At 33.3% G+C, this 14,824-nt stretch overlaps 2 protein-coding genes across 2 annotated transcripts; one reads left to right on the forward strand and one right to left on the reverse strand.

Moving 5' to 3' along the window:
* Nucleotides 1-1,305: 1,305 nt before the first annotated feature.
* On the forward strand, nt 1,306-8,756 carry Bm10949 (Uncharacterized protein; the record flags this gene model as incomplete). Its single annotated transcript, XM_043073531.1, has 18 exons — nt 1,306-1,624; nt 1,748-1,897; nt 3,226-3,375; nt 3,503-3,742; nt 3,916-4,049; nt 4,155-4,291; nt 4,435-4,525; nt 4,840-4,986; nt 5,217-5,312; nt 5,470-5,597; nt 5,729-5,795; nt 5,987-6,121; nt 6,284-6,412; nt 6,649-6,804; nt 6,963-7,052; nt 7,151-7,263; nt 7,409-7,604; nt 8,298-8,756. The coding sequence occupies 18 exons, from the start codon at nt 1,306-1,308 to the stop codon at nt 8,754-8,756; spliced, it is 2,937 nt and encodes a 978-aa protein (XP_042929465.1).
* A 1,520-nt stretch (nt 8,757-10,276) lies between these two features.
* Bm7216 (Uncharacterized protein) lies at nt 10,277-11,865 on the reverse strand (the record flags this gene model as incomplete). The annotated part of the gene is made up of 5 exons (XM_001899491.2): nt 10,277-10,351; nt 10,494-10,662; nt 10,827-10,947; nt 11,390-11,533; nt 11,820-11,865. 5 exons carry the CDS (start codon nt 11,863-11,865, stop codon nt 10,277-10,279), a joined length of 555 nt encoding a protein of 184 aa, XP_001899526.1.
* Between the last annotated feature and the right edge of the window lie 2,959 nt (nt 11,866-14,824).

Raw genomic sequence — 14,824 nt, forward strand, 5'->3', positions numbered from 1 at the left:
AGCAGATAATAAGGAACACCAGTGGTGGTAGCAGTAAATACTATGCACTCGCTCGCGTATACTATGTTGAATTTCAATATGCATTCGGAATGGTTGACGAGCAGAGTGTGTAGAGTGGAATTGAGGATGAGGAATGGGACGGGACGGACCGTTGGGTGTCGACCCTAAGGACAGGCGCTTCTCAACGACAGGCGCTTCTGCCAACGAGAAGTGGCAGTGGCGGCAGCTTCAACTCAGCACACTCTTCTTTCTCGGACATCTCGATCCTCATTCTCCCTCAGCTGTAATCTCATGCAGCAAGCTGTTTGTGTTAGCAGCAGGGCAGCGCTATGGTCACTTCACTCTCGCAAAAACACAAATGTTTTCTTCCCATTTCGTCTATGCTTATTGGCATTTCGCCTGTTTCAGTTGAAAGTTTCCTTTTCAAACATGTATGTTCTTCTTCACACTCAATTTTGTTACTTCGCAAACTGCAAATTCTTCATTACTTTGCTTTCATTTTTCTACTTGTCTATATTATTTTGCAAGGCTTATCAGTCACTCAGTGCGTTCCCCTTATTTCCATCTTCTTTTTTTCTGATTGTCATACTTATTGTTTCATTTTTCAGTTGTAACAGTCATTCTTACCTTTAATTAAATTTTCATAGTTTCCAATAAATAATTAATCATTATGCTTCATTCGTTTGTCTTCCTTTTTCTGATTTACATGAACCGAAATTAGTCCAGTTTAAAAATTCACTAAAATGAGTGAATTGGCATATTTGAAGCATTCACTGTCATCAAGAAAAACAAACGACTGTCGTACACTGCTTTATTTCTACTTTTCTTTTCAGAGTCTATTAATGTTATGTTGAAACACAAGTTCATCATTGTTTCCCTTCTTTCCACCTTGTTTCCTGCGAAATCATGTCTAATAATTATTCGTGGATTGTTAATAATTATGCGACAAATTTTCAGATTACTTGAGTGAATTAATTTAAAAGTAATGACTAATTATAATTTGCTGAAACGCTCTAATATACTGTATTTGTTGAACACAATTGATTTCTGGTGTTAACATATGTGAATACTGTCATCCATTAATTGCTTCTGGAAAATAACACTATGGAATTTGAAATGAAATGAATGAAACTTCAAATTATATGAAGGACTCGATAGTATGCTTACTGCAGTCATTTTCCAGTATTACAGTCGAATGAGAAAAAGTGATGAAAATTTCGTTACAACCAAAAGAAATGATTGAAATCATTATCAGTTGAAAGCTTTATTGCGCCATCTTTAACTGTTGCTTCCACATAATCTACAATGCCGTGTTCATTTCGAGCCCGTGTAAACCAACTTTGGTCTATATGGTACACTATAGTAATGGTACTTCTACAGACTTACTTAATTTATCTTGGTTTCGAACGTTACCGGTTATATTCGGAAATGAAATGGCCTCATGGTGCCTATCCGAGCCTATGGTTAAGTGTTTATGTTGTACTGTATTCCTCATGCATACCTGGTTTACTATTGTTTATGGCATTTGGAATATTCAAATCTGGCAATGTTGCTGGCGATAACGATCGACTTGGTGCTCGAATTGATCGTGTTATTGAAATTACTCGGAATTCATATAGAAAAGGTTCCATGCTAATCAACGCTGAGAAAAAAAAAATGCTAAAAAAAAGTTTTATACTGTTTTATGTCGAATTTTTACAGTTCAAAAGTATTGAATTGGATCTAACCTTTGTTTACTGTATTGCAGGAAGATGCTCACTTTTGCGATGCATCAAGTCACTGTGGCAGCATGCACCACCGTTGCCACAACTTATTCATCTATCGATGGCGCTTTTTCAATTATTTGCCCAACAAGTGATGTTATCACAACTTTATCGATACGGCTTCATCAATTCCGGTAAAATTATTACTGCCTTTTAGTTTTGAAACCTAAACTTGTTTTCTCTTCTAGCACCATACACAACTGATATTTTTTTAAATCCATATTAGGGAAATCATTTTAGAGAAAAAAAGGAAAAAGAATTGGCCCATTTTTAAACGATTGTAATTATGCAAAGATCCGAATTTTCAACTTTTTAAGTTTATCCTTTTCTATACATATATATGTGACGTGTGTGTTAATGGGTGAATATATTTGGTTATTTGAGTATGCCTCATACGTTGATGTCCTTATATACATGAAAGATATCCCATACCAGGTAGTGCCAAACGCCTTTTGATTTCGGCAAACATAGTGAAATAGCCAGTGTTATCACAAAAACGCATTTTTTTTTTTTTTTTTTTTTTTGATAAAGAAGCCTAGCGAAAGACGACGCATGAAGTTGAAGGAAAAAATAGTGTCGAGAATGCGACTTAAAAAACTTAGAAATACTCGATATTGCTTCTCTTCCCGTACTTTATTGACGTTCCTTCATTTTACGTCTTTTTTTCATTTGACTGGGTACCACTTACAAACACAAGCGAATGTTTGTGAATATAGTCATTATCAGAATCGATAGAATAATTACTTGACCAGTTGCAAATAGGAAAATTTTGGTAATATACAAATTAGGAAAAATAATACGACAATATTTGGAGGAATTTGAAATTAGTGCAATTTCATAACATTCTAATCTTCTAAGTCAATTGTCCAAATAAAGCATTCGATTACAAGTAGGTGTAACATGATACGGACTGCTTTTCATGTTGTTAATTGATATTTTTAACATTTTGACTTTAAAATTGGTCAATAAATATTACTAAGTATATATCTAACCGACGAGATCAGTATTAATAACCTCTTTCATTCAATTCTGATATCAAGTTTAAAATTGATAAAAAGTACATAGCATGAAAATATAGTGGGCATTGATATTATAGTTCATCTGATCCATTTCTGCACTTCCTTTCGCTTTCATAGCTGAGCGACGTCACGAATCCTCTGAAAAGCTTCAGAATACTTTTATTAATTAATGCTGGAAATTGTTCGGAGTAAGAGCTCTATCATTCCAGTTGTTTGCTAAGACTTTGGTAAATGTTAAAAAATAAAAGATTTAGTCTGCTAACATCAGAACTAAGTGGCAATCTTGAGATCGAAAATTAATATTCCTCTTTACTAAATGTAGGCGCTAATTCTGAATTTCGAAATAACTTGAATTATCAAATTTTTTTCAGTCTTTTCAAATTACTAACGAGCTTCACAACATTAGTACTTTGCTTGATAATCATGTCTTTCAAAAATTACAGGTGATTTTTTGAACACAGAACTCGATTTCGTGTATCAGCGCGCTCGACAACTGGCGGCAAATCTGCCTATGCTCGATAATCGATTGCAGGGTTTTCGTATATCGGCACAGGATTTGGCTGCTACACCAATCAGTCCTAATTTATTACCAAGTAAAATTCGATTTTACTACTATCTCCAGAGCTAAAAAAATTATGGGGTTAGATGGTCTAAATGATAGCTATCTCACCTGATATCATTTGATAAGAATTCAGAAGACAACATGATAAAAATATTCAGTATTGATGCATGCTCGTTTGTTTGGCATACCATTGGAATTCGTCAATTTACTGATTGCACTATTCGTCTACACGTGTACTTATTCAGCAGTTTTCTGGCATACCAACAAGCCATTTAGTTTTATATTTTCTCTTCATTTATTGATTTACTCGACGACAATCATTTGGTCTTATCTCGGGTTTAGTGTTCTTCATCGTATACAAGAAACAAGCTACTCTAGTATCCGACCGATCGGTCTCGGTATGTCAAATTATTTATGTATTTATTTATTTTTTTTTTTTAATGATTTATTGTGATCGTTTCTCATTAAATTTTTATTTGGCATTAAATGTTGGAGTGACTCCTGTTTTCAAATTTTCTTTTCATTTCAAATCTCATTATAACTATCAAATTAGTTAGGTCACCTGGTTTAGGGCAATATTTGATTTCTTCACGTCCCTTAAAAATTTATCATCCATCCACAATTATTGCCACCTATGTTATGACGATTGTGCTTATTAGTACTGCACCTGTTGCATTGTATATGTATGGTTACAGCAAATATTTTGTAAGTTGCCTCTGAATTTCCTTTTTTTTTTAAGATCTTTGACAATTTAAAAATCAAAGTCCTTCATTGGAGACTAAGCCCCTGAAAATATATTATTTTTATCAGATAAGTATGTCAAATGTGCGGCAAAAGAGTGCCTTTCAAAATCAGACTAGCAGTATTAATGGTGCGCAGAGTGAGTATTCAGAATATCGTCTCCGAAGCTCATCCAAGGTGCCACAAGCGAGACTATGTTGTGATGGGTATGTTTTGACATGTTTTTGCAATGTAGATAATACTTATAGAAAAATTATGAACTTTTACTGGCAATTTCTGCAGTGAAACACTTCTCTAAAATTCGAATTCCTTTTTGAAGTACTTGAAGTCAGTGATTTAAATCATTTAGATATGCACCTCACATATTTGCAATAATTTTGCTTGTTTTAATTGTTATAACCAAAGCTCCAACTATATATGCCCATATGGTTATCTATCAGGTAATCTACTTATGTATTTTTTCACAGATCTCACTATATAATCGCATGCTTCGGTTGAATGGTTTTTTTTTTACTGTAAAGAAAATGAGATATGAAGAGTGAGTGAGAAAAAAACGAAGAGAAAATGTTCTATAGTTTATTGCCTATGGAGCATTTTATTAAATTTTAATTATTGTGAAAAGTGTTTTAGATTCACACAACTTCAGTAACTTGTTCATTCAGGATTTTAAGCTGCATTTATTTAGGATGAGGAAAAATTATAGGAGGAAGCTACTATAGGAATAAAGGTCATCAACTAAGAATTTTATTTTCAGCATGAGGAAAAGGCGTTATTGTTATCTTGTATCGTTGTTGATATTGTTTTCCTCTTTGCTTGGATTATTCTCTGGCTTATACTTACACTTAAAAGAGATTGGAATTTCAAAGTTGTTCATCAAGTGCATGAAATTATTGCTTTGCAAGTAATAAATAACCTAAGTTTATTTATGCTTTGGTTGTAATAATATCTGATGAAGACACGGTAATGTCCGTTACAAAAAGTTTTATGATTATTTAAAGATGAACAGATAATAAAAATTTTTCCATTTTCCAGCAAACTCATGATTTGTAACTTGATGAAACTTAATTGTGTTATTTTTTAATTGAATGACAAGAAAGTGTTGTGAACAACTTTTCTGATTAAAAGTTGCAGAATGGGCCTCAAACGATGATTGCTTCGCCCAAAAAAATCATGGAAAAGAAACCATCTGAATTAAAAAATTCATTGATATTAATGCATGGTGACCAGGTAGGTTCTGATTTTTTAAGTTTTCTTAATGAAAAGTTTCAATTTTATTACTGAAATACTAATTTTCTTCGTTTCCAAACTTCCATGCATTTTGATATTTGAAGTCGATGAGGGTGTTAAATGCAAAAATGATGTTTTATCGCACTTAGAATTCCAGATGTATCTTACGGATGATACCATAGCTAAAAAGTCATTATTACGACAAACACAGAAAAACGTGATTGGCACTGCAAGCGAAGATATTTACTGGTTGAAAGGAAATAATACGCAGTCACCCACAACGAGGTTCTTTGGTGCTTCGCTATTGTAATTTTCCCTCTCCTTATTTACTTAAATGACTTAGTCGTACTTACTTGGCCACCTACTGACTGTTTTGTTTACGATATTTCTATGATTTTCATGCTGTGCTTCTTCAGAAGAGTTCCACAATGTGAAAGTGTAAAAGAAACATTGGAAATGAATCGGCTGCTTGGTCCATCTGCAGTTCATCGGCAAAGTAGCGACGGAAACTCATCACCCACTGCTGCTTACCATACGGCATGTTGACGAAATTTTGTTCATTTCTTACTATAAAAATTTCGATGCTACAGTACTAGTAAAAGAAAATTTTCTAATTCCAATCTTTAAGTTAATTTAGGAATTGGTATTTTAATCTTTTCTACATTAATATGCAGATTTCTCATACCATACAATCACAAATGACGTATCCATCGCGACAGCGGATTATAATGAATATTCCCAAATATTCCAGTGAGGCAAAAGTTTCAGCAAATGTAACAATGCCCGGGAATACGTTTGCAACATTCCAGGTTTGTAAATTTATGCACGTCGGTTTTGGTAGAAATTTTGGAGCTTTCCACATTTGCAAGTTTACTTTGATTTTTTCCTTAAAGATTCAAATTGAAATTTTGGGTTTCTTGATTCTGATTTTCCTAAAAACTGCCCTGAAGTCGCTCTTTTCAATTTTTTAGCGAGCTCAAGGATCGGAGTTTGCATCCGGTAGCAGTCGGCAAATGATGCAAAATCCCCGAAGACCATCCCTACAAAATTCGATGAGCGCATGCACTGAAAACAATACTTCTGATATCACACCTTTGACGGTGAACATAAACTTTCTTTTCAACTTTTTATAAATAATGAAATAGGGGAGGTAATGGAATTATCAAAATCTAAAAGATACGTATAGTTCTTGCTACATTTTGCTTCATGGAGTTTGAAGTATAGTACTGCTTTGTCATAATTTGACGGTAGACAGTTTCAAAACAGATTTTCCCCAGACAAAACTTTTTTTCCAAGCTGTTTTGTAGTTTCTCCTTACAGCGGAATCATTGTTTAGCAACAGGAAGCATATGCTTCAATTCTCAAAAGCCGGACTGGACAAACAGAAACAATAACACGAAGACGTGGTTCCAAAGATGACGGAGCAGTTAACACTGGGTTTGGAAATGTGAGTGTTTCATATGGAACACATACGACTTATGGTCGACCTCAGGTTCAAAATGAATTTTCTTTATTTTTTTTAGTACCATGTAATTGTGTCATCTTCCAGAAGTAACAAGTTGGTAGTTTTGATTATCTGAAAATTATAGACGTTTTCATTCTTTTGAGTGATATGAATAATGTTTTAGGAGTTAGACTCATGCTTTTTAGAATCAGCGATTAATACAACAAGCTGCTGTTCAAGCTGCTCAAGTAGCTCAAGTGAGTCGAAATAAGGACACTGTTTATAACAGAACACAGGTTCTTTCTTCAGTTTTAAATTTGGACTATACATTTCCAAAAAAAAAATACAGAAATGAGACCTAACTCTTAGCCCAGTTTTAGCTATATCATTTCAGACTAATACATCGCAGAATGTGTTGGAGAGTGGGCCAACTTCTTCAGTGCTTTCAATCCGAAGTAGTCCCGTCGCTGAAAATCGTTTAGGTACACGCACATCTATTTCCAGCAGGTTGGCAGTTTTTTTTGAACCCTTCCACTCTATCAACTGTTTAATTAAAAAGTAATGGAATCTCTTTTTAAATCTCTGAATAATTATAATTGTATACCAAGAGTTCATATCTAAAACCATGGTAAAAGCCATAAAAAGTTTCCAGGGAACATTCGCCGTATCAAAGAGCTCCCAACCTAAAATTATCATCATTCAATAGTGTTATTCCTGCTGTTGATTCGCATATCAAACAACAGCAACAGAACTGTGGTGCTGGATGTATCTATGGAAACTGGTCACAACAGCGACAAATTTCACAGAGCTCTCAGGCAGTGGACTGGTGTCCCTCATCATATGATAAGGTTCGTTTATTTGTTTCCACAGAAGTCATTCCATTGGAATTCTAAGCCATTATTGCTTCAAAAGGAATGAGTGTAAGTATATGCGTCCATTTTTTTTTTGGTTAGAATTTACATAATAATTTAAAAGCTATACAACAAAGTCGTATAACTTTATGTCAGAATTTATGAAATCGAATACCTTCAAAGAGGAATGTCTCATAACCACAACTACTGTAGTACTTGTTCTTTTTTAGGTTTTTTATATTTAAAGTAAGATTATGTACATATGGGCGTGAGTTGCTACGTTTTGAGGATTCGTTTGTTATTTTACTATATCTTTTTTTCTTTTTTTTTTCTCTCTCACAAATGCAACTAATAACTTCGTTTTGAAATAGTAATCTGATACTAATATGAATATGCAAACTTCTCATGCTACAATATAAACAAATGAAGTTTGAATTTTTCCAATTATTTACCTGAAAATATGAAAGGAATGCTTCTAACGTTCTGCTCGTGTGCTTCTAATGTTTTTGAATACAAGTTTGATGTGATGACAAAGATAAATTTTGTTCCACAACACTACTTGCATTGCTTACTGTAAGCAAATCTTTTTTTACACCTGAAAAAGTGGTACGGCACACTGACTGAATGAATGAATTATTATTTCATTTCAGCAAATGTGACATTAGTTTATCTTAGCATGAAGATTTCCAGATTTCATCGACAATTCAGCAGGAACAGTGTTGCACTCCCACATCGACACTAACTAGTCAAGGCAGTGCAAGTAACTGTTCGTCACAACAAGCACCTACGCCAGGATCGCCCAATTCACGAAATATTTATAGCGGAGGACGATTTGTAAGTAGCCGCACAACTGGTACTATTAATCTTCACGGTAATTTGGGTTCTGAGTACGGTACATCACATCTGGGAGACAGTGATCGAGATCGAACGTTGAGAGCTCAACAGCAACCAAAATCATCGCGCACCACAATTGTTAGTGGGAGTACGTCGACACGATATCAAATTAAGGCTAGCATTGGCGGTTCACGTCAAGATGATTCAGCTAATTACAGTTTAACATCTAGTAATGAATCTGCAGAAAATGCTCGTCTTAGTGGACAAACAAATCGTATTATGGATTCAACTGAATTTGCGACCAGTATTGTTTGAACATACTCTATTGTATAATTAATATTCAATTGTTTCATTTTCTTCAATGTTAGAATCTAGGAAAATACACGGAAGAAAATTTTCCCAGTTCCAAAGTAACCAGTTTGCTGGTTGCTACTTAGTTACCTCATCTCAACAATTTAGTTCTCCCAACTTGAACAGCTGACAAAATGAGTTCCATTTCACACTTAAGTCACTCTCTTATGTATTTTATCCTTGTATAATTTTTTGACGCATAATATTGTTGATGTCTAACAGTTCATTACAATAAATTTTCTCGTACAAATAATTCAATTTGACCTTATCGCAATGCAAGAATAATCCGTATAGTTAGGTAAAAAATACTATCGGAAGCTGAAAGCAAAAAACAACCAATAAATAACCTTAAAACAATAGCGAGGAACACTGAAAGTGGCAAATAGATTATGTAAGAAGTGTGGGTTAAATCCATTATTAATATATGCAAAGTCCCACCGGAGTTCCATGTGCAATCCATGCATAGTCATAATGAAGAGCAGGTACAGCAAATGATTTTTTTTTCTAATGATTTAGATTTAGCCTAATTATTATTACAATTTCTTGAGATTATTTTAGTAAATAACAAGAAGAAAATTCCATCTAGAAACGTTCAATTAATTGTTCGGCACATATAACCGGAATCTACACCGGTAAACATAATATAGCAATGTTATCTTTTCCAAGCATATATTTATTTAATCTACAAATTTCCAGTCTAAAAATTAAAGCTTATCATAACAGCATGGGTCTGAAATCCATCTCAGTTGAAATGCTGGTCATTATTTTTCATAAACTTCTTTATTCAATATAAAATGAGTAAACTTGGTGTATGCAACATATAACTGACCTCAGACTTTCTGCAATTGATATTTTTGTGATCAAAATCGATTAAAGAATTGGTAACGCATAGGTATCAACCTATCTGTTCTAATATATGCTTTCTAGCAGTTATAATATCAAAAATTACCTCACCTTTTCCTTCGTTGGATATCTCCTTCCCAACGAAATTAATATATATCGTTGTATATCATGTTCCAGAAAATACAAAAATGAATATTCCGTAAGATAGCGGAGAAAGCTAATTTTGATCTTGACAATATTCACCTTTAAGTATCAGGTGGCTAAATAACTTACTAGCCAAACAGCATCATGAATATCCGGTTATTTTTGGATTCAAATCCTGAATTTTTAAGAATAAATGCAAAGTAAAGACAATAAAGTTTACGGTTTTATGTCATGATCCTTTATCAAAAGCAAACAGAACAAAGGTAACACATTCAATTTGTTACCAATATTGGTCTACAGAGTGCACCTAGTAAGGTCTTCATGGAGTTATTTAAAACCCTGGAGTTTTTTCTTCTGGTAACATTAAAACTGGAGAAAACTTTCAATAAAAATAAAGTGATTAAAAAAATTTGTAACATTTTAAACTAGTAAAAAGGATGATTTTTCAACATGCATCCCTGTCTCATCCCGCGGGTTGAAGAAGAGTTTTTCAAGTCTCAGTATTGATTAGGTCCACCAACATACGGATAATAACCACTTTCATTTCGATTTTCCAATGTAGTTAGATTTGCCTACAAATTAACTCGAAGAAGCAGATTTCAAACTTAATTTCAGATTACCATTATTTTATATGAAATTGAATTCAAATGAATAAATCCTACACATCACAGTTCCTTCTGGAAAATTTAAGAAAAACTTATGTATAAAACGAACTTGTGATATGGCTGGACTCATCCCATCCAATGATTGGTTAATGCATCGTTTTTGACGCTTATCTCTGGCACGATTATACAACCAGCAAAATAATGTTGCGAACAAAGAAAGAAGAACAAGAGCACAAAACAGAGAAAGGAGTGCAATTGCCCAAGCGTACTTTCCTTGCCTGTAAAATGGTTCCTTAATTTTTTTTTTTTTTGATGACCTCTCTCTCGTAGGATTTTAAAAACAGGGAAAGTTAGAGAAGATTGAAATCCATTTGGCAAGTTAAAAAAGCCTATTAATCGGGATAGAAACTGTAGTTTTATTTTAACTACATAGAAAATTAACCATGAAGGATTTCTACAGCACGCTGTTTCACAACATCCAACATTTGCCAGACATCGTTTGACGACACGAACTGGAGAATTTTCCATTCCATATATACAGTCAATGAAATTTGCATCATTTGCTGCAAATTATTAGCTATAAAAAGTTCTAAATTCCAATTTAGCCAATATCTCAAATCCGTGGAAGCAAATGAAAAGAAAAAAATTGCAACAATTACTGCATGCATAATGTGTATTACAAATACTGTCTCATAAATCACAATATGCTTTCCATCATGACGACAGATAGCATGGTAGAATAATGTAAATAGAACAATGAATGTCAATAGGTCATCATAAATGAAGAGAGAAAACCTCATCAAAATTATAGCTCACCGATGTCAGAAATAGCTCATTTAAATTGATTAATTTCATCACTTAATTAGTTCATTCTCAGAATAACTGGTTGCTTTACAACTCTATGAAATGAATAAAGTTACGTTTCCAAAAAACTATTTTTCAATACAACTAACCATACACTTCTCATAACTGCAATTTCACTGCTTAGTTATTTAATTAACTTACGATCTGCCTTTTGGTCAAGGAGTCTGTTGGCTCCTATTAACCTTAGTCGTGCTTCATTTCCAAACTGTAGTCCAGAATTTTCAAATCCAGTATCGTACTGTAACGGAAATGGTTGCTTGGTTTTATTTGACACATACAGATAACCTAAAACTATTCATAAAATTTTCTGGACAAATATAGACAGGATGTGAGTTAAACAGCTATCTGTTCGTAAAGAAAATGGTTATTTTTACAAATAATCAAAAGGAGAAAAAGGATGCACCAACCCACTTATTTGCTTAGAGTTTGCTCAATTACAGATTTCATTGCAAACACAAAATCTAAGGCAAAGAAAGAAGTTAAAAAGGAAAAACCATTCAAAGTATATTTGGTTATCGGATAAAAATATCGGTATGTGTCATAATTATCAAATTGTGAATTAGAGGCTAACCCGGTGCATCCCATCTGGACCACGGCGATGAATGTACTTGAGCCATGAACAATTCCAATCAATAATTATGAACACTGCAGGACAGTAGCTGATTTCATTTTTAATCATTTTTATTCAATTTATACAAAGTACAATCAAAAAAATAACTGGCAATGTAATTAATAAGGGAATACTGAATATGACCAGATAAACAAAACAGGACAATTTCTCCTCTTTTGTCACTCCAGTCCTTCTAATCGGTTTTTCAAAGCCGTTTTTTTTAGAAGGAAACTGTTGTATTTCCCTTTTTAAAGAAATAATAATGTTCGTACCATAATTAGGTTCGTACTATAATTCTAGCATAGCTAGAATTTGTTAGGATTATATGAAATGCTGATTATTCGTTAAGGAGTGTGGAAAGGAATGTTAAAAGAAAGCAATGAGAAACAAAGGTAGTAGAGATTGGGTAGAACAGACATAGTAAAGATGTTCGAGTTGGACAAACATTAAAAACTGGCAAATATCTTGCAATGCACAAGCAGCAGGATAAAAGTATATATGCCGCATTTCCAGTGAATAATAAATTTCATATCCACTGAAACGTCTTCTAACACGACTTTTAAAACTTTTCCTCAAGGAAAACTTTCATAAATAGATAGCTAAAGTAGTACATGAACCCACAGATAATTCTTGATTATAAGTTCTTTTTTATCACAAATAAAAGTCCCGACGTTAAACAAATGTAGGAAAAAATCTAGAAATTTAGAATACTCCTTACCAACACTGTAGCACTTGTAAGAATGATGAAATGTTTGTGAAAAACAACGGATGCAATCATTACAATACCAGCGACAGAGGAGATGGAGTTATTACTCAGTTTGTTGAATTTGTCGTGGTAGCAAGTGTAAGTTGTGCAAACACCGATTTAACACAAATTATACATTACTGCACACCCACTCATTATCCATATGCTTCCAATGACACCTTCATCCATCATGTTAGTAAATACAGATATTCCTCTTGGATTTTCCAGAAACAACTTTACATATATTCAATCTAGACTATATATATTTCAAACTTTGTTGGGTCAGTATTGCCACTTTCATTGCACTCACATAGCGCTTTGGCTCAAGGGACAAAAACTAAACTTTAGCATTATCTCAAAGAAGCAAAAAGAAAATGTTATAGATATTGATCCACCTGCATTTTGCTTCATATAAATCGCAGCTTATTAATTTCAAAAACCATTTGAAAAGCATTAACATAATGGTATGTATGGGAAATTATTTTGAAAATTTATATATAATAAATAGAATCCATGTCGCTGCCTTTTTATTAATCTTAAGCTATCAAAGTAACACTTCTCAAAATCATTGACTTACCAACATATCTTATTTTGTATCATAAAATACTCCTGTCTTATGACATGGCCCACTATCGTTTATTCAAAATGAGGGATAAACTACATAATACATCATATTATTACAACGAAACATATTAAACTGGTTAAGCAGTCACATGCATAAACTATATATAAAACTGACATCAACTGAATCGATATTTCGTTTTTTTTTTGATCAGAACAACAACGTTTGAAGTGAGGAATGAAGTGAACTGCGAAATATTCGGAAAGAAGTGAATCAAATAAATATCTATAACCACAAAAAAGAATTTATAACCACTTTTTACATATATATATATATATATATATATATATATATATATATATATATATATATAAAGAAGTTTGGAATTAAAGTTGGATAAGCAACAAATGAGAATCTTCAAATACAGTCTGTGAAAATTGATAAGAAAGGGATAGTTCCTGTTTTCTTTCGTTTTTTTTTTTTTTTTTTTTTTTTTTTTGTAAATGAATTAAAATGAGCCCATATATATGAATATAAAAGACTAACTTCATACTCTTATATTAAAGCTTATTTTAGAAAACAAAATTTGACATTTGTCAACTGGTCAAATGCAGGGTACTCAGAACTATTCGGATACGGAAGCTACGCTGGACAGTATATCGAAAGCCCAAGCAGCAGATGGTGGATCAAGATAAATAATACTTGAGAATAATAGGTACTTGAAGACTACAAGGGAGATGTATCGGACACCAATTTTTAGAATCCAAGATCAATGTCCCCATAACAAACAATTCCTTTTCTCCACAGCTTAACATCTAACATTCGCGACGCCCTCGTCTCACATCCCAATAAAGAAATGCAGAAAGACTAAGACTGCTGGGTAAAAAACTACCCAGTAATTTCTCACGTTGCACAACAACTAAGCCTTACCTTCCTTTCAAGTTTCGAAATATACACGATCAGCTCCACCTAAACACCCTCCAAAACTGAACCTTTCTGAGTGAAAACAAAGACGAATATTGTCAACAATAGGTCTGGGTGCCCCTTCCTCGAAGATTGAAAGGAAACCGGTCCGAAAAGGTCGCATTGCAATCGTTGCAGAAAGCAGTTTACATGATTTCAGCTCACATGTACCAGTGGACGAAACAATAAGACCATTTAAAAGAATATATTTACTCATTTCACGACAAATTAGGAGACCAAAAGTTTGTCAAACATAGTACTCTGGAATGGACAACAATACCACATCCAACCCTTAACAAAGGTATTTCCATGCAAAAATGAAAATGGAAATGCTTACTGTTTCGACATGTTAACAAAACCACCAGGATCCATCCCACCCCTTTTGCAAAATGCATAACACTGCCTCTAGTAACAAAAAAAAAAAAAAAAAAAAAAAACGGTTCTCTATGAACACTTTATACGGGGGCTGGAAAACTGAGGATAGGATCCACGGGAAACAAAAATACACTTCACCTACCAACTCTAATATTTGGTTAAGAAAAAAATGTCTGATTCCATTTTATATTACTAGGTGGTATAGGTATCTCCTAAAATAAATCCCCAAATAAATAACGAACAATGCATTTAAGGAATACATCGATAAAGTAACTGACGAAGTAATACTAGAATAAAAGATGTTAAGAAATTTAAATAAAC

This window comes from Brugia malayi, assembly GCF_000002995.4.
Source record: "Brugia malayi strain FR3 genome assembly, contig: Bm_v4_ChrX_scaffold_001, whole genome shotgun sequence".
Lineage (NCBI taxonomy): Eukaryota > Metazoa > Nematoda > Chromadorea > Rhabditida > Onchocercidae > Brugia > Brugia malayi.